The sequence below is a fragment of the Gavia stellata genome, chromosome 12, assembly GCF_030936135.1.
Source record: "Gavia stellata isolate bGavSte3 chromosome 12, bGavSte3.hap2, whole genome shotgun sequence".
Lineage (NCBI taxonomy): Eukaryota > Metazoa > Chordata > Aves > Gaviiformes > Gaviidae > Gavia > Gavia stellata.
The window spans coordinates 14,899,422-14,924,929 of record NC_082605.1 but is presented as its reverse complement, the minus strand read 5'-3'; the positions used below and the strand labels follow the sequence as shown (position 1 = coordinate 14,924,929).

Below are 25,508 nucleotides of genomic sequence, written 5' to 3'. Positions count from 1 at the left end.
AGACTACTTGTTAATGATATAAAATACAGCGACCATTTAAGATGCAGCAGGGCAAGGCTACAGGGTGGGGTTTATGATCATGAACAATGCCAGAAGCTACACAGCTGTGTTAAAAACTGTGAAAAGGCTGTTAAATGGCAGGAGTAAGCCATGTGCTGCTCCTGGAAGGCCTTTTCCCTCCAACACCCCTCCATCATGCCATTGGTGTGATGCATTTGTAAAGGTGGGGAGAGGGGGATTTGCCTAGGGGTGAAGCCTCACAGGCTGGCCACAGAACATTAGGACAGACCGACAGTCTGATCGGGTCTCACAGATCCCATGTTCCTAGCCTAACGCTGAGCTTCCAGCAGCAAGCAGACATTCAGGTCCTTCAACAGAAGTTAATCCCCTTCTACCTTCCTAATTTGTAGGGGTGAAAGAAGTCCAGCGGAATCAAGCTGGAAAGCACAAACAGGGATGAAAACAACCAGTTTGCATACTGATCTTTGTATAATGACCCCCCCACCCTCACAGCTCACTCTTCCCCAAATAAAGACACATTGTTCAATGGCATGTTGAAAAGACGTGCTCGTCATTCTTAATAAACAACTAGAGTAAGAATACATAAGAGAAACAGGGTGGTATCTTTATATGATACACAAGTGTATGTTACAAGAATTCCATCAGGCACAGGAGCCTCAAGGTTTAAGGCCTCAATGTTAGGCCAAAAAAGAAGAGTGTGGTAAAGTTTGTACTTTTAACATCTAAAAATGTCACTTAAAGGTCTGAATAGAAATCGTTGGTTTGTTTTTTTGTATAAATCACAATTGCAGTTCACTCTCTCCTCTTCCTTCCAAGATAACAGCAAATTAATGTCCAAGCACAAGAAAAGAAGATGCCTGCCTCTCCTCCACTGGCTGAGCAGGTCCATCCATCATTCTGTGCCCTCTAGGCTGCACGTGCTCCAAGGAGACAGAGGCCCCAGCCATCCAGGCCAATCCTGTAGTTCATGTTTTCTACATCATAAAAAAAAACAGAGTCAACCAGCAGCTTTCCACAGCTCCCAGCTCGCAGGGGATATGCAGCCTCCAATGGTTCCAACAGTTTGGTGTGTTGGGTAGGATACACAATGGGTAGGTTTTCCTTTAGATTCTTTTAAAGAGAAGAAGCCTAAAAGGGCTTCATAACTACACCAATAAAAAACCAAAAACTTAGGCATCTCCTTTAGTGTAAAAGTCTGTACAATTTATCTTTGCTTGTCCCTCCCCCGTCACCCCGCCCCACCCCTTCTGAGCCAAGAAGGATGCCTTTAGTGCATGGTGCTGGCATTAGCCACGGCAATAGCTTCCTGAATCTCTCGTATCACCAGGATCCGGGTGAGCATCTGCTCCATCTGCTCTCTGCTGATCGGCTGGATGGAATACCAGATAGGGCTGTTGGGGGCCACCACTGGCTCCGGTGTCAAGTAAAACGTGTCATTCCGGCCTTTCACACTCTGGGGGCTGCGTGAGGAAGATCAGAAATAACCAGGCTAACAGAATGTCCTGGGAGGGAGAGACCACCACTGTCCTCACCCCAGGCTTCACAAATCCTGACAGTGAACATCTGGCTGATGAGACATGAAGGTACAGAGTTACATCTAGGGGCAACAGTGGTCCCAAAGTTTTTAGGCCATGCCAAGGTTAAAACATCATGGTGACAACTACAAGGAAGTATATTTTATTTCACACTGGTAAGTATAACACACTTTAGGGCTTTAGGGGTCTTTCAGAGTGAAGCAAGGATGGGGTATTTTCACAACCAGGCTAGCTGCAGACCCATCTGTGCAGAGCAATGTTTACATTAATTATCAGAATCATCATAATTTAGAGACAAGTCCTTTGAGGCTCTCTCCAATCACCATAGCAAGTCCTCACTTTTGTTCAGAAGCTGATCTGAATAGGACCCTAATCTCATCTCAAGCAGTGGATGCTTCCAGATGACTTGCTTGCAAGTCACAGGCAGAACGAGCTCATACCAACACAGCAAACCTCCGGCGTGAGTATGAGATTAAGGGCAGCCAGTTCACAAATCAGGATTTGCCTCTTTAAAATACCATAGCAGTTCAGCTTATGTGCTATCAGAGTAAATCCCACCCTCTCACATCCACGCCCCTCCCCATTTAAATAAATTTATGCAAATGTAGAAACTGTGCCAGCAATAAAACACAGCCCTGAGAACTAGGCCAGCCACAAGATGCAGCTTAACAGTAACAGAAGACAAGCAGCCATACACACCAACAAGAGCTCTCACCATTTGAAGAGGTAGAAGTCATACAGCTTTATCGGACACCTCAGGGGGTTCTCTGGATTCTCAGTCTGCTCTGCATACATGTCATCTGTAACTACAAACCAGCCCCCCAGAAGACTGTCAGACACTCTGTATAAGTACAGCAAACTGAACAGTGCCATACAGCCTCAGCACTCCGAAGCACCTTGTCACCATGCAAGAGCTCGCAAGAGACATACGGCTGATCCAGGGCAGAGGCACCTGGTTATAAATGCTCAAAGCATTATATGGAGAGCTTGCTTTATCCCAAGGCTACTGAAAATCACAACCCATCCATATCCTTCTTTCCATTTCTCCTCTACCTGTGCCCAAAATGAGAGAAATCTGACTACTAAGACTGCAACGCCTCAGCTAAATCCTGAGTCTGTGCTTTTAAGAGGACAGATTGTACTTACATAGGGATTCTATGTGGGTTCACACGAGTCAAGATAAGAGAAGCCCTCCCAAAGAAGTTTCTCCCTCTGTTCATAAGCACTTATACCCAATAGCCCCTTTGCCCATAAAAACCAAAAGTAACAAAAAAGTTATCCTTAGCTCTTGATGCCTCAGGTAAAGTATGTCCTCAGGCTTATTACTAGAAGGTACTACACTTGCTCAGACAGAACACAGAGAAAACTCATGTTGCTAGGCTGAAGGTAATTGGCAGAGCCTTGGGTTCGCATGGCCCTACCTGCAGACATCTCCAGGTTCATCCACTTCCTTCAAGCCCAGTAAGTAAATATTCCCAAAGAAAGCTTCCAGACACTACCTTTCTGTCCTGTCTGGTGTATGCCAAAAGCCTTCAGATAGCGGATACTCGTGCTTTTATCCTTGGGATTAGAAGGGTTCTTCTTGGTCTGCCTCAACACCTTGGAGAAGGCCAGCTTCATATGCTGGTCTACTGTTTTCAACAGGAAGTATCTGAGCAACAAGAAGAGAACACAGAATGTTCAGGGGCAAGTAAAGGATACAGTCACAACAGCAAGGTAGTTATCTTTACTCATCATGAGGTAGCTGAAGCTCAAACCAACACCTAGTTAAAGACTGTTCCAGCAGCAAAGCATGCAACAGCCACAAGTTCAGTTCCCCCTCTGCTAGCTCATTTCCTTGCTGTACTGCATCTTCTTTGCCTGATAGAGCTGCAAGAGGGCTCTGTGCGCAACCATTCAAAATTCATTATTTCACCCTAATCCAGTGCAGCAGTTTCCTACCAACCCTGTCAAGGTGTTTGAAGTTCTTTTATTCCCCAAGATTCCCAAAGACCTAAGTACTTACTTTGTATTAAAAAACATCAGTGTAGTGAGCAAGGTGGAAGGGGAGTGAGCTCCTAGCTGCTTACACTCCCACAGCATCTCTTCTGTTACGTGACTGGAAAGGACATAACCTGCAATAATCAGAAGTCAGCATCATGCCAGGAGACAGTCACAGCAGGAACACAGGCAGCATTTTATAGTCTGTAAGTATTGGAGAACATATAAATCCTACGGGAAGAAGGAGGAGGATATCCTCACTGATGTCAAGATTCACTACTGTGAAAATAACTTTTTAAATAGCAGGTACAGTTAGGAAACACTTGTATACATATGTCAACCTCTAGTTGCAGAGAGTATGCTGCAATACGCCTATACATCCCAGCCCAGAGAGAAATAAATATGCACTTAAACAGCTTTTAATTAATGGCTTGACTCCAATGCAGATGCTTCTAATCCAATAATATGTGAGAGCAGCCAGGCCAGTGTAACAAATCAGCTCTTGGCCCTGTGCGCAGCTTTAGTCAGCACACAGTGCCAAGTGATGTATTTGGACACGCGAGTAATCCTTTGATTCTCAGATTTTTTTTCCTTTGTGTAGAAGAGAAATACTATACTCCAAATACACAAATAAACAGAAAAACAGACAGCAGTATGAACTCTGGGGCTTGTGGAATGACAAAGCACAGATCAAACAGCCAGAGTGAAAACAAAAGGACTCCAAAACTCACGGTGCTACTTAGCCATCTAGCCTGTAACATCAGCTACTTTTCTGAACACAAGCAATAGCTTCTTCACTGACATCTAACCAGATCAAAGGGAATGAAGTAATGAAACCAGGTTTCCACGCTCTGAAAATGCAATTCTTAATCTAGTTCTCATACGTAACTCTGTGAAAATCTGTCTCTTTTGGAACTGCTCCCCCCACCCCTGTTGCCATCATCTTCTAAAAACAGGGTTGAGATGAGCTGCATTTGATTGCAGCATTTGAGGCTCTAATCGCATATTGTTTTTTTCTTTGACACTTAGTTGGTCCTGCAGACTATATCCATCTGGCTACATGGCAACATGACAGTGTTGTACTATCTCCCAAAGTAACAATACATATTAGAGGCAAGATGTATTAGTACTTCAGATGAGGAAGCTTGAGTCACATCAAGGATCAGCTGCATTCCAAGTAAGCCAATCTCATGACACTACAAAGTCCCAAGGGTCTGTCTTCTGACGGGTGATGAAGTGATAGACAAATAATCCTCAACAACAATCAGGGCTAGAGCCTGACATGTGCAATAACCCCAGCATTCACTGCAGGCACAATATTTTTCTCCCAGACCAGTATAAGCTGTCCTAGGGACATTAAATACATCAAAAGGGTTTCTATTCAGACTACACTCATGGTGTAATTCAGTTTAAACATTCCAAACTCCGGAAAATTTAAAAGTTCTTAAACAACAGTTCTTACCAAGAGGGGAAACACGGGGCTGTACGTCCTTGAGAACTTCATGCAGCCATTCAGTGAACCGAATATAGTAGAGATCTGAGAAGATGTCATCTACTCGGCCATTTTCAAAGAGATACTGTAAGAGATTCACAACACAGTCCAGTACAGTGGTAGCAAGTATATTCCTCAGACCAGACCTTAGCCCTAAGAGCCCACGTACCCGTTTAGTCAAGCATTTTATAGCACAGCATTGAAGACTAATACATTCTACTTAGAAGAGTGAGGACCCTTGTACCAAGGTCAATAGAGGGTAGGTAATCTCCGTTACTGTCACGGGATTGCTAAGACAGAAAGGAAAAACCATCTTAGAACATAAAGCTGGTTGGATTTCACCTTTTATTTCAGGTGTGTTCACTGCAAGTTATTTCACATGACTGTCCAAAGGACACTACTTTTTCAGGTTAAGGAGAGAGCTGCTCAATTGTCCTATAAGAGTTTAACTCTGTCCCTGCAGCTCAACAAGAAAGCACAGTAGTAGTACCAGCTCAGACTTCCCACGCCACACAAAGCTAAGTTCTTGCCTGTTAAAGCTTCAACTAGATCAAGTTTTGACATTGACAACTTCCTCAAACATCATCCAACCCTCCTCCCTCCACCTAAAAGGATTTACTATTCTCACCATGATGCTGAATTCAGTTATTAAAAATTCTTCACAAACTTAACTCAGTAGGTGAAAGTATTGCTGCACACTAATTATACTTCATCTGATTTTTCTTTTTTTAAAGCAAAGACTTTTTTCTTATGAAATTGTTGGGAAGCTTAATAGAAGCCAGTCTCCATTTTTGTAACAGGGAATCCTCCCTATACGTGCTGACAACATGCACAGCTCTGCTGCATATATAGCTGTCCTCCCCCTACCTTCTGAATACACAGGAAGATATAGTAGAGCACATCTGGATCATAGGGTTCACCATCACCATTTCGAGCTTCTCGTGTCATTAAGCATAGGCCATAATTCAGCTCAGCCACAGCTGAAGAGATGAGATCTTCCTGGAACCTCAGCAGCTGACGCCCTGGAAAAACAAAACAAAGCTATATTATTTAAGCCATAAAGCAATATTATTTCCCAATCTTTCAGGAAAGATTTCCCACATCTCCAGCTTTGCCATTCTATCTGGCAGGCCCAGTACTACCTCATTCTCCCAGTATAATAAAGAAAGCTGAAATAAATCAAGATCTTAGGCTGTCAGATCTACTAAAAGATAAACGGGCAAGAATCCGACACGAAGACTCTCTGCCCTGCCAACTGTGTGACTATTGCCTTCTTTTACCATGTCCACAATGAAATGCTGCCCTGCAGCAGTAGGAAAACAGCAACTCCGTGACTGCTCTACCAGCTTGGCTGGCATTCACAGCCATTTTGTTCATCCATGCACCACAGTCATACAGTGCCCTTCTCTACTGCTACCAGCCTGGGTGCTCAAGTTGGCTCAGCACAGAGCTAATACCTCCCTTGGAACATGTCTTATGGCAGTGGGAGCGTGCAATAATTAGTATTGCTGAGTAAATCAAAGTTTAAATTTAAAAACAATCAGTGATTAAACAAAGGTGTTTTCCAGAGCAGTAAACAGCTAACATTTTAGTCACTCCTGAAAGGAAAGAAAGCCCATGTTGTCATGACACATACTTCCAATAGGTGCTAGCCTATTTTGGGCTTCTTTTTCCAGCTCTGCATTCTTGGTCTGTGCCCAGCTTTTCCACACTTCAAGCCCTTCTTCTGGCTTCAGAGAGTTTGGAAGTAGAAGTTCAGGTGAAGTCTGTGGCTGTGGCTGTGGTTCAACTTCAGCAACCTGAACAGTTTGAGCCTATGAAAGAAAACATTTCAGTTTATACATACACTTCAATATGCAACAGTTCAACAAAAAACAAGTAATGCCACACTACCTCTAGCCCCAGGGTATCAGCCTTCTACAACACTCCTCTCTAACAAGAAATTAAGCCAAGGAACGCAACTTTTGCTGCCTAACCTGGACTGCTGCTCACAAAAGAGTATTCGTCTCTCCAAGAACGCTTTTAATTTGAATGGACGTATCTATAACCCCTTTAGCAAATCCACACAACTTGCAATTTGATGCATTTGTAAGTCCTGCAGAACATCACAGGAGACCTAACAGCGACGAGCTGTTCTTGCTGTAATACCATTAAGGAGCTAGCCAGTACGTTCAAAGGCAATGATCTTCACAGGGCTAAAGTCCTCTCAACCACAGACATCTGGTCTCCCCTCAAACATTAAAGCAGACGACTATGGATTCTGAAGCCCTGTTTGCTCCAGTGCATTTTTCTTGGCTTCAGCCAACTTGTCACTCTGAACCACCACTGAAGTCCATCATCTCACTACCATCAGAGTGGCCCAAGGACCCTCGCAGACACAGCTTTGAGACACAGCAGCTAGAGAGACTGCCAACCCCTGGCAGGGAAGAACAGTAAGGTGCCATCAGCTTTACTGACCATTGCTGCTCCGAACCCAGACTGCCCTGAGCAAGGTTCTGGGTACGATCACATGTTGTACACTGCTAGCATCCTTCCCTACCCTTGTCCATCGAGGGCAGGCTCTCTTCCTTATTCAGTACATAACAGGCAGAATAGATATGCTCTATTCTTATCGTCAACAGCTGATAAGATTAATTCATTTATAAGAGGTTTGAAGTAATAACAGACTAGGACACCAGCATCAAAACACTAATTCAGTTGCAATGTAATGCTCTCAAACGACCAAATACTGCTAACGCGGACTAGCTACTGTTCTGTGAAGAGCTACTGTATGACCTACTATAGAGCTAAAAGATCTCCAGACCCTTTGGAAGTTTACTTTGTAGCAGGACCTTAAGTCACCAAGAATTACTACCTCAAACCAAAACTTATTTTATAGGCAACCAATGGCACCTATCCAGAAAGAGCAGTGAGCCCTCCAGCTCCACTCACTCTGCATTCTTTACCACAGCTTCTCAATCCCATGCCACAGAAAGTCTCATGGCTACCTTGATTAAGGAGATTAACTTGAAGCTTTACAGCTCTTAGTCAAATTCTAACTGGCACCCTGAATGTTACAGAGATAGCAATTCCTACATCAAAACAGTTTTGCTTTCTCCTTCTTAAGAGCCACCCCAAAAAGCAAGGCTTTGTTATAATGAAGTAACTTTTATTTTGGTATTGCCAAGCGTCAATCGTCAGTGAAAGTTGCTCTGACAGTACTAGCGACCATAATGAAAATGGCATAGAGACTTTAGTAATACCTGTACCTTACTTAGTATAACAAAAAAAAGCTGAAGAGGCAAAGCCTGCAAGAGCCTGAGATGAGCTTTCCAACTGCCTCTGGTTTTTTTTTTTTTTTTTTTTTTTGCATCAGCTCTTAATAGCTCTTTGCTTATCAGCCCCTACATCACCAGCAGCACCTACCACAGCTGCACAGGGAGACTATGACTGAAAGGGCCCAGCTTTTATCAAGGCAGATGGCAACAAAGTTTTAAGTTGTCAAGCAAGCCTCTGTCTTAAAAAGGACAGGAGTCCAAGGGTGGACTGACACCTTGTCTTTGTAGGAGCTAGGATTGAGCCTCCACTCTCCTCCAGAGTGCTGCCCCATTACACTCCAGAGAGCAGAAAGCTTTTCAGAGCCAGCCACATCCATCAGCCCAACCTAAGTGGCAATCTTCTGCCCTGACGTTGCAGACACCTTGTCCAGTATAAAGGCAGGCACACAGGCTAAACGGACAGTTGCTTCTTAACTGACTTACATTTTTCAGAGCAAAATAGCTGCAACTTGCCCAGATCCTACAGCAGCACAATGCCAGAGGACCATGTGAGGCAAGCAGGCAAATTCCTTCTCAGATTCACAGTTGTGAGAAGGACAACCCCCCCAAAGTTTCATGTTCACCTATGGTAGCTTTATTGCCCCCTTAGAGGAAGAATGCGTACCCTCCTGGACTTGCCTCTGTGTTTAGGGGCTTATGCAACAGCCAGTACTCCAGAGAATTAGGATCAGAAAACTGTCTGATACTCAAGAATTGCAGACCACTGCACACAAGAATACACAGCATTAGTAGAAGGTTTACAAGTAACCATTAAAGAAATTATGGAGTTAATACCTCGGAAAGGATCCCAAAAATGTAGCTCATGCTCTTAAAAGACCCTAGAATAAGTCTAAAAAAATCCTGCTTAGCAGAAAGGCAAGAAGTTCTATCAACGTAGTTTGTTCAAGAAGCTGAAAGTGATGAAGTGATCTCCGAAGTACCAATACAGGGAAAAGATGAGCTACAGAAGGCTCTTTGAACATGACAAAACAACAACAAAAAAAATCCACCCAAACAAAACCCCATGCATTACAAGACCCATAAGCTGTAGCTTAAAGTGCAACTTTATAAAAGAGGGCATCCAGCACCTGAAAGTTATCTAGATGTAGGGAGCCCTTTTCAGTGAAGACCTTAGTGGGCTATAGCCCACAATCAACTCAGAAACAGTTAGAAATGACTACAGAAAGTAATCCTCCTTGTCTCAGTGCTTACTGATGAAGTAGAGGGCATATATGCCTTTATAAAGCCAACAGTGTTATTTATAAACTGGAAAGAATTTATAACATTATTTATGCTAGCAGACTTGGAAATTTTTGCCCTCATTCCATTCAGCAAAAACAGGCTCTGACAGATCAATCACTGTTCACTTTCTGGTAATAAAAGATAAATTACATCCATTTGTACATATAACAGAGGCCATTAATAGCCCTAATTATTCAAGTTTTAAAAGCTAATTCAAAATAATCTATAGCTTAAAGTTAGCAACAAAGCCTTTAAAAAAACAACAACAGATGTGGCTGCCAGGTTTGCCAAGCACTATGAAGAGATGCTTACTTGCCACTGCTCATTACTGTGCTCTTGCACACCAGGCATTTACCAGAAGCAGGACACAGTGTTACAGATAAGTACACCTGATCCCTGAAGTTTGCTCACAACTAGTCAGATTTCGACATTTTACGCGGGCACTGGATCTGCTGGGGACTCCATGTGCTGCATAACACAAAGTAATGATAACTAGGTGACTAGTATATTTGCGCACCTTACTTTGCTGCAATCAGTCCTGCCTTTCCACTGCAACCCCTAGAATGGCTCAGAAGACTGCAGACCTCAGAATACCTGCTATGAAGAAGCTAGCAATGAGCACGTACCTATTAATTTAGACTACAAAGATCAGGACTGAATTTATTTTGGGAAGTTTTGCATCCTATAATTATGTACTAACATTAACACATAGCAGTCCTACACCTATCAGGAGTCAAATGGCCTATGTCACGCCCAGGCTACTGGGACAGATGCATCTCTGCTTCCTAGATACCAACTGCCCACTAACAGCCTCCCTCTCCACAACACATGCAAGTTGTTAATCACAGACTGAGACTGAGAAACAGTTTTAACTTACTGAGCAAGTGACTTGTAGCTGCTGCTGCTGCTGCCCCTGCTCTTGGGGTGTGGGCTGCTGCTGTTGCTGCTGCGGGTCCCATATGTGCACTGTCTGTGCTGTATTCTGGTATGTCCCTGCCACAGCCTGCACTGCCACTGGAATGTGGATGTTGCCATTCATAAACTGCGCTGGAAAGAGCGAATTAGCAAGAGTCTGCACCACTTCCTCGTGAGAGTTCTTCACTACTGAAGTACTTCCCACCATCTTATCCTTGTCATCTTCCAGCTTCACGGTAGCCAGTGTTGTTGGCGAGCCACTAACATGGACAGCATTGTAGGCCTCCTGAGGGATGGCGATGTGGGTTATGTTTTGCTGCTGAAGGTCACCACGTGGCTGAGCAGAGTAAACAGGGATGGTCCAAGTCTCTCCAGTGGGGCTAGTAATGGTCCCAGTGGCACTGTACAGGTGGGCACTGTCCACTGTTAACAAGTCTGGCCTTAAAGAGACATAACTTTGCTGCTGGCCCTGAGGAATGGCCAGCACTGTGGCAACTGGCTGCCCTGAAATAGCATACGATACAGTAATAGGCATATCCACTTTACGTTTCTTCACCGGCTGAAGGACACTAGCAGTGCTGATCCGCCGCTCTCCCTCTCGTGGAGAGCCTTGTTGAGAAGGTGGAGGTGACAGTGCCCCAACTGTTTGGATCTGTATCTGCTGGCCACCGGTAATGGCCTGTCCTGCCACAAGCTGGGCCTGGATCTGCTGGTGTTGTATGTGTTCCTCCTGTATTTCCGCAGCCTGGATCTGTTGGGCAGTCTGCACATGCTGCACTTGGATTTGAGCTGCTTGCAGCTGAGATGGGCTGGGGCTCTGAAGAGATTGACTCTGTATTGTCTGGGATGCCTGCTGCTGCGCCTGGCCTTGGATCTGCACTTGGACCTGTATTGGTTGCTCCGAAGCCTGATGGACAGTGAGCTGTGGAGAGAGCTGCTGGGCGGAGACCTGCTGCGGTGACTGCTGGACCTGGACCTGAACCTGCAATGACACCAATTCAGCAGTTAGAGATCAGCAAGTGTCAGTGATTCAACAGGGGGGCCACCAGCAGAGATGGTCCATCACTGGAGATCTATGCTCCAGGTCTTTTATGCTCAGTTTTATGATTCCATATATTAATCCATTAGTAAAGATCTCAGGAAAATAAAACCAAGTTACTCTAGAAGTGCCTGGTTGATAAGAGCAATACAGCAGATGATGTGTTTGCTCAGCATTGCACATGACCACACCTCTCAGCACAGACAGAACAGCACATGAGCTGCATCTCCATCCTCAAAGCTCTGTGGGCTCAAGCCAACAGATTGCATCCTTGGAAGCCAAAAGAGTCTTCAGAGCTATCTGCATTGCTCAAATGTTATTTCAGTATAGGCCTTGCAATAGCAAGATTTTAAGTTCACACACATTACAATTCTGATATTAAGTTTATCTTGCTACAAAATGCAGGAGCTTGCCTCATTCTTACTATGGTCTAAAGATTGTTTTACTGCTTTCAACCCCAGTCCCCCAAATGGCTGCAGGATCACTTGCCAGTGACAGACAGTAAGAAATATGGGTAAGTTGAAACCAGCACTTGGCTCTTTCCACATAAAGCACAGAAATATTATTTTGAAACCAACCACTAATAGTAATGCTACACAAGCAAGTGTCAACACAGAAAGTTGGAAGTTCAACCTGAATCTTTGTCATGCGCTAAGGGGCAACACTGCAGCATTTGTTTTTTAAACTTCAGAAGTACTTCTTTGGCAGTGATAATTAAAACCAATTCTTTTTTCATTATTATTCCATTTAATTCAATTTATTGTCCAAATTACTCAGCTGTATTTTCTAGCTCATGCACTTACACATGTTAACATGGACAAAATATGTTAAGATTTGGATCCAAACACAGTTCCTTTTATTTTAGGGAAAGGAATAAAAAAAATAAATCACACCCTCTCACATCGATGCTCATTTGTCCAAGGTCTGTCACACTATCTAGCAGCAGTCCAGGAGCAGACTTAAGGCTGGGAGTCAGAGGTAATCCCCCAACACAAAGTTCAGGTCTCAACAACTTCACATTCCAGTCCTCGAACCCAACCCATGGCACCAAGTGAGGTCTGCTCTCCTCATCCACTTTGTCCCCCACGTTTACACAGCCACTTTGTTGTATTTGCCTTGTCCTAGAAGTGATATCCCAGGCTTCCTTAACACTGTATCTTAAAGGAGGGAATTAATTACTCAACATCTCCTTTCAAATCCAAATTGAGAGATATAGAGCTTTATTAGTGGCATCTGTGAGGGCCATACGACATTTGAAGCCAGCACAGATTTATTTAGTTGCAAAACTATGTCTTACTACTCATGTTCTCTCACCCTTGTCTACCTCACTTTCTAGAGTCAGTCAAGCTAACAGAGCATTTGCACAGAGATGCCATACTAGCCAGCCTGACAATACCAAAAAGAACCACCACGTAGGTCTGCATTGCACAGATATACGAGATCTTGCTTCCCAACATCAGCTCTAAGAAGTCTTAAAAAATGTTAAGGATTCATTTGCAGCCAAGTAAGAGTTGCTAAGGAACAAAGTTGGTAGCAAAATGTACCACTTGTAAACTAGTTTTATAAGTCACCTCCTATTAAGAACTAATTCTATTTCCAGGAAGAATAGGGACTTTTACAGGTTCGTGCTGGGAGCTATATGCAGTATCCTGTAATCCAGATGACATGGACTTTCTATAATAATTTCCTGCAAGGTAACAAGAAACATATGACCTTGTGTCAGCATAGCAGTTTAAAAAGCTGCATCCATGAGTGATTTGATCAGGCAGTTAATTGAAAAAGATTAAGTCACCTATGGGATGCTTCTTCCATTCTATTTGATGCTTTTATCATACTGCCCTATAGCATGAGTACTGCCTTGGGCAAACAGGCCCAAGCACAGATGCCAGTTAAGAGTTCAGTTTAAAAAAGCCAGTTTCAATTACACCTCTAAGGCAAGTATTCTCCAAAATATCTGACTTTAAAAATCACTAATACAGTCTTAGTATCAATTTAAGTCCTTGTTCAAAAGATTACCTGCAAGGCAAAGGCCCAAGACTGGACAAACTAAAACACATTATTGCACTGATATATTTTCAGTTTCACGCAAGAAACATTTACTTTATCTGCTAGGATTCAAAAACCACATCACAGAAAGAGGTAAACCTGTCATTTATCCTGTACTTCTGCAGTGTGTTTTCAGAATCTACACACGTTGACTGAGCACACCTTAAAAGTACCCCCACCTACTTTCCATACAAAATTTTAAATTACAGTTCCTGTTACTGGTGTAACATATACAAAGTAAAGACTTGGGTTTTTTTGCTAGCAGTAAGAATTGGAAGTCTGTTCCTGCACTGAAACAATTTTATCATATAAGTGCAATTAAAAAGGTAATGGAATAGGTTTAAGCAAGAGGCATTGTCAGCAAGAGAGGCATGGTCTAAGAACAGACCCGACAAGACAGCATTTTCTTCCTTCCGCTTTTATAGCATAGAATATTTCAGTTGGAAGGGACCTACAGTGATCATCTAGTCCAACTGCCTGACCACTTCAGGGCTGACCACAAGCTAAAGCATGTTATTAAGGGCACTGTCCAAATGCCTCTTAAGCACTGACAGGCTTGGGGCATCAATCACCTCTCTAGGAAGCCTGCTCCAGTATTTGACCACCCTCTCAGTAAAGAAATGCTTCCTAATGTCCAGTCTAAACCTTCCCTAGCACAGCTTTGAACCATTAACCATTTTAAAGTCTGAGCCTACTGTCTCTAAAAGTCATGGGCAACCTCCATCACTTTCAGTAGATGAGCGATCATGACCTGAGGCCCTACGATACTCCCCCAGGACTAAATCCTAACCCCTACAACTAGGATGTCTTGCTAGTGCTTTAGAGTTCACAGTGTTATTGTTAACACCCGAAGAATGAGTCCAGACCCAAACAAGATGAAGTCACACTCCAGAATCACTGGAAGTTCTCCATGCTGCAAACTGCAGACATCATGCTTCTGACTAGAGACTGTTCCTATTTAAAAGAACATTGGAGCTCTACCTACCATGCATTACACATCCCTTGTGAATTACACATCCATTTTGAACCACCATATTTTGCAGTAGATCCCTCCCTATTGTCAAGTGCTACAAGCATTCATTTCAGATTTACAGACTTCAACCCGGTCTGAGACCAGAGCTGCTTACATTCACCTCATTGTCTAACTTGCTATCTGAGAAAAAAAGGACAAAGAATTACACTAAACATCATCAGCGGCTGACTTTTTAAAAGACTGTAGAAAGAGGAATGGTTTAAATTTACAGGCCAAGACCAACAGGGAGGACTTTAAATCTTCACCTTATGCTGAAGATTAAAGCGAGAACATGTTATGCTGGGAATTTCTGGTGCAAGAAAGGAACATGCCAAGTTACCAATACTGAAAAACTGCTTATTGCCAGAAGTTTGGATCTAACAGCATGAAAAGAATCACTTCCCAGCAGGGTACCATCACACAGAGAAATGCCTTTTTACCATAAAATAGCTAGAAGTTGGACCAATTACTAGCTGACTAAAGAATCAAAAGCATTAGAAGTCAGCCCTGCATCGTAACAGGAGGGCAGAATTAAAATTTTAAGATTCCCTTGAAGGACATCTTCTGTCACATTAAGCTCAAAAACATATCCTGTCTCGAACTAAGCACATGCAAAGAGAAAATAAGTAACTCCACAAGCGTGAGAACAGCTGAAGCCTGGTTTCCAAAAGCTTTTTTTCTCTCATGGTTCATAGACTAACTCCAACAAACTTTCAAGTAGGATTCATAACATGCCTGTCCTGTGCGGACTCTGCCCAACGAGGAATCAGACTGCAGAATTGCAGTTCTGAAATAGCTAAGTTGAAAGAATTCCCAAACAAGAAATCATCATCTGTGTACTGACTGAATTACCTAATATTTCCTAAAACCTAACTCCAAATGAGCATACATACCAACTCTTGCCTGCATGGATTTTCTGTTATCTAGCTTGCCCTAGAGCACCTGAGAGGCTCTAAAATGCCTCTTTTCAGAAACACATCTTGGTTTCTGAAGCTACGTTTACACTAGCAAGTAGTAGGATACACCAAGAGCGGACCTTCAGAGCAAGACTGAAGACCTACTAACCTGTCCACACTATACATTGCAGAAGACTATTTCAAACTTAGGTCTAGTCTTGCCCATTAGCCAAGCTAGACAAACACTTAGACACAATGAGACTGCATCTTATGGCTTAGTTTCATCTGAAGGGAATCCCAAATGACAGACTCTGAACCTAGTAGAGGTAAGTGGGGGCAGGTGGCAAACTTGCTGCAGGAAGTATGCTCCAAATCCCCCCCAGAAGTAATGTAGGTGCACCTCAAACTTCCACACCTGAGCAAGCCAGCAGAAGTCAAACACTTGGAAAAAAAGTTAGTGAGAGCAGGAGAAGAGCAATCTCATTATTATTTTGTAGCCCAATTTACGGAAAAAAGGCTTAAAGTACACTTCCCTCAACAACAGTCCTAAGCTAGAACAACTCCAGCATTAAAAACTAACACTGTAATAAAGAGTTCCTTCTAATGTTATGCCAGAAAGCATACCTACAAGTACAAAACAGATCTAAAGTATAGAGTAGGTGAAAAGACTGATCACTGAAGTAGCAGGAAATGTTGGAACTTGTTATTCAACTACTTTACAGGAAGTCCTTTGCTATCTATCTAAGTAAACAAGGTCTGCAGGGAGCTTTTCAGAACAACTGCCAGACAGATTCTCACTCCAGGTTTTTCCCCTGCTCATTTATCAGCATCAGAGAGAGAATTCCATGGGCCAAATTAGGCATTGCATGTGTTTGAACAGTTACAATATCAAGATTCTGTTGTCAAGCTGTACACTGGGGCAGGATTTAGGCCTAAGACAGTTAAAACACATGAACCAGGGAAAACAAGAGTGCTTACCTCTCAGAGAGGAACCTGCTTCCATATACAAGAAGGTGCTACTTTGAAAACACCACTCGACTATAACCATTCTTTGAAGTGGCACACTCAGCCCTAGCAAATGCTGATTAATACTAGCTGCTAGTATCTCATTGGGATGTTTTTCAAAGGTAAGCCAATAGGAGCCCTACCTCCAGGCTAAACTTCAGAACGAAGACTGGGGCACGGGGAAGCTGCATCCATCAGAAACAAGGGAAAGGTGTATTCTATGCAGAGCCCAGGATAAGATTTTCTTCTGAGCTACTTAAGGGCATCTTTCCCTGCCTTATGTCATTAATAACGTCCAGCTTCCTATAATAGTCTTAAGTCACAGAATAGACTGGGGGAAGACTGAAAAAGTAAAAGCTGAACAGCAAATACATAAGGAACTGAGCAATTAGAGAGGCATAAGCCTTAACTGAAAGACCTTTTATGCAGGCATTTAACCGCTCCCTATACAGTTCTGCAATCTTGCTCACCTGTAGCACCCTCCCCTCAAGCCCTGTCCAAGAAGCTCTTGCCACCTAGCCATCAGACTCTGTCTTAATAAAAAGCTGAAACTGAGGATCTTCCCCATATGCACTGTATGTATCCTAAGCAAAGATACTTTCTGCCCTCTGATACTCTTTCAGTTAAATCTTGTAGAAGAGGAAGAGGCACAAGAGATTCACTGACCTCTGCAGAAATACCATATTCAGTAAGCAAGTCAGTGCTAACACCTCTTCTTGCTGGCATCATCAATTCAATGGCCTCAATGCACAAGACCAAACAACAACAATCCCACCAAAGGCAGAGCTGATAAAACTCTTACCTGACTGAAGCAAAACACAGCCCTTCACAACCATCCCCTGATGCAGCACAGGATATGACAACTTGACATACTAAACTCTTAAGATCGCTAATGGCACTGCTGTGATACTGAACATTGAAGGAGCTCCAAGACACTTGTACTGTAGCACTGACTAGCACATAACCCAACAGTTGCATCCACTCAGCCTTTAAAATAAACATTTGGCAACAGTGTGTTGAACCTTTTAGGCAAGAAAACCCTAAGGAGGCAACTTCTTCAAACAGGAAATTTATTTTGCCAGGATAAATAAAAGCAGCAAGCAGTCACACACTGTCTTTGGTTGTTCACAGCAAGTAAAATCTAGGATGAAACCTGAGCATCGTCTGTCTATCCTTATGATCGTAAGTTTGTCATCAGCACTTGCAACCGTGAGGTCATTTGACTGGTCATATTATTAGTCACCTTCAGCACCAGTGTCACACTGCCAGACATAAGCGTAGTCATTCAAAGTGTCTTCCACTGATTTGCAATTGGATTAGCAAGAACTAAACAGATTATCAAGTCAAGTACTGGGATGACATAAGTTTGATCAAAAGCTAAGAGGCTTCAGGGGATGACCAAAAGTTCTTGTAACACAACACAAGCAGTATTTTAGCAAATTGAGCCAGCTGGATCAGGTGCACTGCTCTAGTGGAACACTGTCACCCCAGATTTACAACAGAATTCAGCTTTGTTCAGACACCGTGCTCTGCTACTGCTGCCACAGTGACAGTCTTGAGACAGGTCAACACTAAATCATGGGTTTAACATAAATCACATCTCGATAAGAAATCCTGAAAGACAGAAACACACTATTGCAAAGGGGTAAAGACATTCCTCTCCACTCCATCCTTCCAAAAAAGTAAGGCTAATACATTCACTTCAAGGTAATTCTGATCTAGCTGCTCAAATACATATGAACCCAGTTGCAATGCTGATGCACAAAAGCTGCAGCCATATCTAGTACCAGACGTGCGGCCTAAGCGTTCTGGGGGCTTTTAACATCCTAAAGTGAGCAGAAGGGTAGCAAAACAAACACTAATTATGATCTGTACTGACAGATGTGAAAGCAGATATTTTAAAGCAGAGTCACAACAAAAACAAGGGGGAGAGAGTAGACAAGTTTCTTTAGGAAATCTGATGAAAGTCAAGATTTCAACAGCTATTTTTCATACTCCTCAGGGTGCAGGCCATTCAGTTTAAAAAACAGGAACAAGTCTCTGGCAGCAACTCTATGGTTATTTTCAAGAAGGTCAGGAGATTATTTTTCTCTGGAGCATATGATATATGACCTCCCTCCCTATCTCTGTTACTAGAAGGCTTACAAGGGTCAAAAGCCTGAACTTTGACTAGGTCTGAAAGGAGGCAGCAGCAGGGGCGGGGCGGGGGGCACAACAACCAAAAAAACCAAAAAGAGATATTCCTTATGACTTTTACAATTGGTTTGGGCAAGGCTGAGATACCCAAAAAAGCCAGCCCTTCCAATTCTTCTACTGAACTTCTCCCAAAAAATGTGCTAGCTGGCAGAACCAAAGGCATCCTTGAATAGTTTTAACAGACTCACACAGAGATCCAAGTCATGTCTGTGAGACTGGAGGCTTTTATTCTTCAAAAGCCTTGCAACACAAGTTACTGTAGGCCAACAGGTTACAGAAGTCCCAGTTAAGCATTCATTTACTCAATAGAGAGAGTAATTGGAGAGTAGTTACTTGGTGAAAGAGGTAAGCTTGCCTTTGCTGTAGGATAAAAGCACACAAGTGAGCTGTTAGCACAAGTCTACCGCACTGCAGCAAGCTCACACTACCTTATCTCCAGTAATTTGTGTCTCCATACCCCCATTTGTTGCAAAAGAGGAAAACTCACAACTTGACATTCACACTACAGAAGGTAGAAAGATTCAAATCTGAAGTGTATCAGAATTACAGCTGTAGAGAAACTTCAGCTGTTTGGAGACATCTCATAAGAGAACCTTAGTAAATGCCCTGCCACCTATAAATTCTTAAGAAATGTGTTTGAGGACCAAAGCAGTCATCCTAAGTTATATGTTTGTTTGTTCCTCCTCCTCCCCCCCCCGTATGGGATTTGCTCATTTAATACTTAATACAAGTTACTGTAATACCTATTAAAAAAAACTGGATAAGACTCCTTCCACTACGCAAAGGGATAATCTACCTTGACACATACACATCTTTTAGAGTTCCTTTCCTGAAAGGTATCTTCCCCTGATCATAACGTAAGTTGACGTCCCTGCATTTTCCCCTGACTTAAAAGTCAGTTCAAGAACTACAACTTTTAGAATGTTCAAGCAAAATAATTTAAAGAGTATTGATTTCATTAGAAAAAAACTGAAGGCGAGTTAGATCCCACGACCACCCAGAACAACCAGATAAAGTAAGACCAGCAGAGGGGGGTGGTATTTATAGCAGCTTCATACAGAGTACAAGGCTTCATGAAGCTGTGTACCGCCAGAACTGTCAACTATTTCTCCAATAGGTTACACCACTACATTGCTATGTATGCTGCTCCTCCTGCAGCAGGGCTCAACGGAGGCACAGTCAAGAGAGAAATTTACTACCAAATTCTTTAAATGAAAGCAAAATAGTGCTGTTCTATATAAAGTTAACTGGCCGGGCTTCTTAAGTGCCTGCCTGTGGTTTCAGGTTAGATAGTAGCTGGCTCTGAAAACTATTCCATGGGTTAGCAAGTCATATATATGTTTAGAGAACATTTAAGATGCTTACCTGGACTTGCTGGGGTTGCTGAACCTGTATTTGCTGCTCTGGCTGAGTTTGCTGCTGGACACTGGTTGTCACAGGACAAGCAAGTTCAAGCAAAGACCCAGCCACCTCTGTGCTGTCCGTGTAAATGCAGTTGCCACCCTGCTGATACACCATTGTGGTGGTGGCCGTCTGCTGAAACTCCTGCAGAGCTTCCGGCCCCTTAGAAGCAAGGGAGTCCAGAAACTCCTTCATCCTGTGCTGGGGGATCGTTCGCGCCTTCACACGGATGTATTCTTCAAAGGAAATGGTGTTCTCCAGAGAATTATTCATATTGCAAGGTCCTTAGGGTTCCTGAAAGAAAGAGAAAGTTAAGACTTTAAGTACAGCATTCCTTTGATGCAATGATATTCCCAGCTCCAGTAACCAATATCTATCTCATACCGAGTACCGTATGAAAACTAGCAAACATGCACAGCCAGATGCCCGAGACAGATGCTTTAGTTTTACAAGGCATCTTGTGCTACTACACATTTCTCAGATTAACCCTTAACAGCTCAGGGAAGTCTGAACAATAACCAGGTCTAACTGTGGTACTCTTCAAAGAGCTCATTGCCACATAAAATCTTCTAGCATTGTACTTCACCCAGACCAGGCGAGTCCCATAACAGACGAAATCCAGTCACACATTTCATTGGTTTGCAGCACGCAGTATTAGTGAGAAAAGCTTAGAAATCAGTATTTGTGGCCCTGCTTCACAGACACAGAGGTGGGAGACCTGAGCAGTACGTTCTATTGGGCCATGCAGTTCTATTCTAGGCAGCTAATGGGAAGCAAAACGGAAGAGCATCAGTTGCAGCATTCAGCCCACTGCTATTAGGACTAGGACAGCCTTGTCGATTCAAACATAGCAAGCAAAAGGAGAGTGCTGGAATCAAGAGATTCTTCAAACGGGGAACTACACACATGGAGAAGCAGAGCTCTGGAAATGACAGGCAACAGCAACATCAATTCTTGATGTCCTTTTAATACAGGAAGATGCTAACATGAAACATGCAGTGTATGAAGACAAAAGAGACAGAAAAAGAAATCAGATGATCATGGAGGAAGTGAGAGCAAGGGAAAAAAACAACAAAAAAAGATGACTCCACCTGAGAACATTAGAAAGCTCTAGGGTATATACTCTGACAGCATTCTTCTCTTATTGACTTATCTTATTTAAACCCACAAATTGTTTCTGCAGTGAGTATACTGGTTGTTTCTATGGCACTAATTAGTCTTGATAAAGGATAAATAGATTTAAGCTATAACACTACCAGATACTGAGATGGTTGTGAAAAAATGTGAAACAGCACAAGATTAGGACCAGGTGATTCAGTACTACTAGATCAAGCTGCAGAAAGGAGGAAAAAGGGACAAACATCACTATATGTACATTATGACTGTAGTTCTAAAGAGAATAGGTACAAAAGCAGAACCTTTTCTATCCTTTTACCATGATTTAACAAAGTGGAATGAAGACAGAAATGTGGTTGAACATAAGACTGCAACAGGCTGTGTGAAAATGGGACCTGGTTTTAGGCTCTTCAGCGGCCCCCAAGTGTATTCCAGAAGTCCAGCTCCAATTCCCATGAAAATCAGTGGTAGCTACAGCAAATTCTAACCACTCTTAACTGTTACGTGACAACAGTCTAAACACACAGAAATTTTTGTTTACATTAAGGAGGTTCATGGCTAGTGCATTGGACCAGGCTCACAGGAGAAAGAATGAATATCAAAGGTAAGAGAAACACACATGAGGCAACTTGTGCTGTATCTATAGTTTCTGGAGTTATTAAGCAACATTTGTTGCTGTATGAGATTACTACAGAAAATTTTCTTAAAACATGCATCAATGTTTAGTAAAAAGCACCAGCTAACAGCGTTCACTTAGTAAACCCAAAAACTCCGTAAAAATCAGCCTACAGAAGCTCCTGTAGAGCCCACAGCTGGACAGAAAAAGAATTCTCCTGCCTTTCAGAGATTCTGATTTGACACATTTTCAAGCCAGCTCCAAAGGTTAGAGCCAGTAAGACTGTTCACTTAGTTGCTGAGTGAGGTTTCCCCCAGGAGCCACCCAAGAGTACTCTACACCTCTATAGGACACATTAACCCTTTCCCAGGTGACCGTATGTCCAGTGTGAAACCAACAGAGAACAACCTTGTTAACGCATCCTCAGTGACTCAGACAGGACCTACATCAGGCACACTCGAATGCCTCTCGCATGTAATTGTAAGAGGCTCCGTTACATACTCTGAAGCTGGAAAACAGACTTTGAGAGATTAACTTGTCCCGATTTTCTCCTTGGAACTTGCTAATATTTGACTTCAATACTACAGTGAGGCTTTCAGAAGTGCATAATCATTTTGCATGTCCACTCTGAGGTGCACTAGCAGACACAGCTTTCAGAGGGAAGACTCTTCTGAGGAATAAGCCTCAAGGATGCCACGCTGGGAACCCAGACATGAACACTACATCTCTGCATCTCACTACTACTACTCTCTTTGTGATTACACGCTCTTTGACAGTTAGCTGCTGCTGAATAGGATGGGCTCACCTCTCAAAGGTCCCGCCTTCTTCCTTGCTCCTGCATTGGTGCTTATTATGTTGGAACAGCTCAGGGAATAGGTATTCATGTTAATCTTGTCAAGGGAGAGAGTGGGGAGGTCAGCAGGGCCACTGTTTTCAACAGCAGCTACCTGTTAGCCCTCACTTTTACTTTTGGAACTCCAACCCTTCTGTCAAGAGCTGCTCACATGTACATTGTGCTCCTGTGCAGGAGAAATCAGAAGCCACCAGAAACCCAGACGCATAAGCAGCGGGCCCAAAGATCAAGAAGTCCACCACCAAATCCTCTCCTACCTCTTCCAACCACCAGGAAGTGGAACAAATGCAGCATTAATTTCTTAGATACAAATCCTTGACCCTGCTTGGCTGCTCCATCTTAATTAGTTCTTTTTAGCATCAAAATCAAGAGCCCGCTAGGCCAGTCTCCCCCTACTAGCAAATCTTCCTCTGTCACAAGCTGTCAGAAGGAATCTCTCTTCTCCTCTCTTCTAGCATGGAAAAAAATCTTCCTTTGTATTTGCTTGAAGTTACTACAGTGAGAGCCACTAACGCCCAAAACAGCTTATCTGAGTCACCGCAGCACTTGAAGTCCCAAGCATGGATCAGAACCCCACTACACCACATGGTATTCGTCCCTGCTCCAGCAGCACGATCTTCCTTTGGTTTTCTCTACAGCTCTCCAACTCTGGCAATCAGAAAGAAGGTAAAGATACTACCGGTAACAGTGTGGGCTGGACTAAGTTTCTCCCAGAGTTGCTCCTGTCAGTTTGAAGGCTGCTTGGGGTTATTTAACCAAAAGCACTGAACCACTCAAAACTGCACTTCACAAAACTCTATGCAGCAGCAGAGGTACCAGGTCTAGATGAAGATTCAAGAAAGTAATGCTGTACTTCCAGAAATTTTATTTATTAAAACTAAACGCACCTGCATTTATGGCAGAAAACCTCTTTAATGCTCAAGTGTACACTCAACAGGCTTTTGTAGGGCAACATACACAGTTTGCTGCTGCAGTCACCACTTTTACTGTTAGTTATTAAAACACAGTAATCTACACATTCCATTTATCCCACAGACACGCATTAGAAACAGCAAACACCCATACTCACTAGATCTCAGCAGCATGTTTTTAATACTGTATTTTAAAATAAAAAAAGAGCATCCAGGCAACAAGCTTTCTCTGATAAAGGGAGGTAATCCCTCCCTGTTCAGCATAACTGCATTCTTTCCAGGAAATAAGTTCAAGAAACTCTTTGGAGATTACGAGCACATACGGTTAGTTCATAAAACTTAGACCGAGGTTACTGAAAACACACACACAACTTGCAGCATGTGGACAATCTGGACTCACCAGTCACCATGTTGCATGTATTTCTGCTGCTCTTGTCCTGAGCTCTTAGACTTGTAACGTTCTGGAGAAGACAGAACAAAGAAGCCCTTTCCATCCCCAGTTCCTCTTTCTTTATTAAAGCCATTTTATTTTTAATATGTATTCCATTAAGAAAAAAAAAAATCAGAAAAGAAAAATATGATCATCCACGCAGCTAGCAGCTCCTACTGAAGAATTGTGAGATGCCCAATTCCTAACCATTGTATCCCTCAGCCTGGTAAGTGTTACTAGGATCGAGTGTGTCAGCACATCTGTCACAGGGCACAGAGCGCTCGCACCATGCGGTGACAGGCGCAGCGCAGCCAGTGACACCGGAGTTACTGGAAGACAGAACTTAGAACAAGGCAGCAGCAGTGACCGTATCCAGAGGTGTCCCCCCTCCTCCCCCCGCAGGTGTTCCCGGCCGAGCGGCCGCGGCCCGGCACTGCCCCGAGGCCTGGGGCAGACGGGAACGACACAGACCGCCCCGCCACCCAGCCCAGACGAGCCGAAGCTCCATATTTAGTCCCTGAGATCATCAGCCACGGCTCAGCCTCTCCCCTGCTCCAGCGGAGGACGCGGAGCCCGCGGGGCTTCCTCCTGCGGCACGGCCGGCCCCCGCCCGCGGGGAGCCCGGCGCTGCCCAGGCCGCTCCCCGTCGCCTTTGTTCCCCGGCGGGGCGGCCGGCCCCAGGCCCGCGGGAGGCGCCGCGCCGCCCCCCCCCCGCCCCACCGCAGGAGCCATGTTGGGGGCTTCGCCGGGGACGGCGGCCGCCGAGGGCCGCGCCGCGTAGAGGCGGAGGCCGCGCCTTCCGGCGCGCGCTGCCGCCGCCCGTGCCTGCGCGGGGAAGGGGCCGCCCCGCGGGGGGAGGGGGGAGAAGGAACGGACGGGGACGCGCCCGGTGCAGGGGGAGGGAAGGGGGGGGGGGGGGGGCGAGCAGGGTGCGCGCCCCGCGCGTGCAAGGCCAATCTGCGCGCGTCCCCGCGCCGCCCCCTCCCCCTCCCCGCCGGGCCCGCGCCGCCCCCGGAACCACCGCCGCCACCTCCCCCCGCGCTCGACGGGAGGCCCCGCCCGGCCCCGCCGCCGCCGTCGCGCACCTCCCCAGCCCGGAGGACCCGCTGCGCCGCGGCGTGTCCCGGCCCCGCCTCACCCCGGCCCCGCTGCCGCCGTCGCCTCGCGCCGCCGCTGCCTCGGCCCCGAGTCTTTTCCCCTCACAGCTCCCTGGGCGCCATCTTACATTCAACCCCCCGCAGCCAATCAGCGCATGGCCCCGGCCTCGCGAGAGCGCGGCCCTCAAGTCCCGCGAGATCTCGGCGCCCGGGCCCTCCCCGCACCTTAAAGGGGCCGCGCCCCGGCGCGGAGGGGGCGGCCGCCGGGGGGCGCCCTCCGTGGGGAGGGGACGCGCGCCGGTCAGACGGTTCGCGGGTCCGGGACACGCGGGGGGCGAGGACCCCGACGGGGGCGGGAGCAGCCCCTGTCGGGGCCGTGGTGCTCTGGACGCCACCGGCACGCGTGGCC

The 25,508-nt window shown here is 44.6% G+C and overlaps 1 protein-coding gene across 1 annotated transcript; it reads right to left on the bottom strand.

Moving 5' to 3' along the window:
* Nucleotides 1-1,288: 1,288 nt before the first annotated feature.
* QRICH1 (glutamine rich 1) lies at nucleotides 1,289-25,177 on the bottom strand. Its single transcript, XM_059823033.1, has 10 exons — nucleotides 25,141-25,177; nucleotides 20,041-20,370; nucleotides 10,444-11,463; nucleotides 6,665-6,842; nucleotides 5,896-6,050; nucleotides 4,999-5,113; nucleotides 3,562-3,670; nucleotides 3,056-3,207; nucleotides 2,272-2,362; nucleotides 1,289-1,481 (listed from the first exon to the last, which is right to left on the bottom strand). Exons 2-10 carry the CDS (start codon nucleotides 20,347-20,349, stop codon nucleotides 1,289-1,291), a joined length of 2,322 nt encoding a protein of 773 aa, XP_059679016.1. The 5' UTR covers nucleotides 20,350-20,370; nucleotides 25,141-25,177.
* Nucleotides 25,178-25,508: the final 331 nt, after the last annotated feature.

Coding starts and splice junctions, on each gene's coding strand:
- QRICH1 (XM_059823033.1), bottom strand. CDS start 20,349: ATGAATAATTCTCTGGAGAACACCATTTCCTTTGAAGAATACATCCGT. Junction 6,051..6,664: donor TAGGCTAGCACCTATTGGAA/GTATGTGTCATG, acceptor TTGTTTTTCCAG/GGCGTCAGCTGCTGAGGTTC. Junction 1,482..2,271: donor GACTTCTACCTCTTCAAATG/GTGAGAGCTCTT, acceptor TTCCTCACGCAG/CCCCCAGAGTGTGAAAGGCC.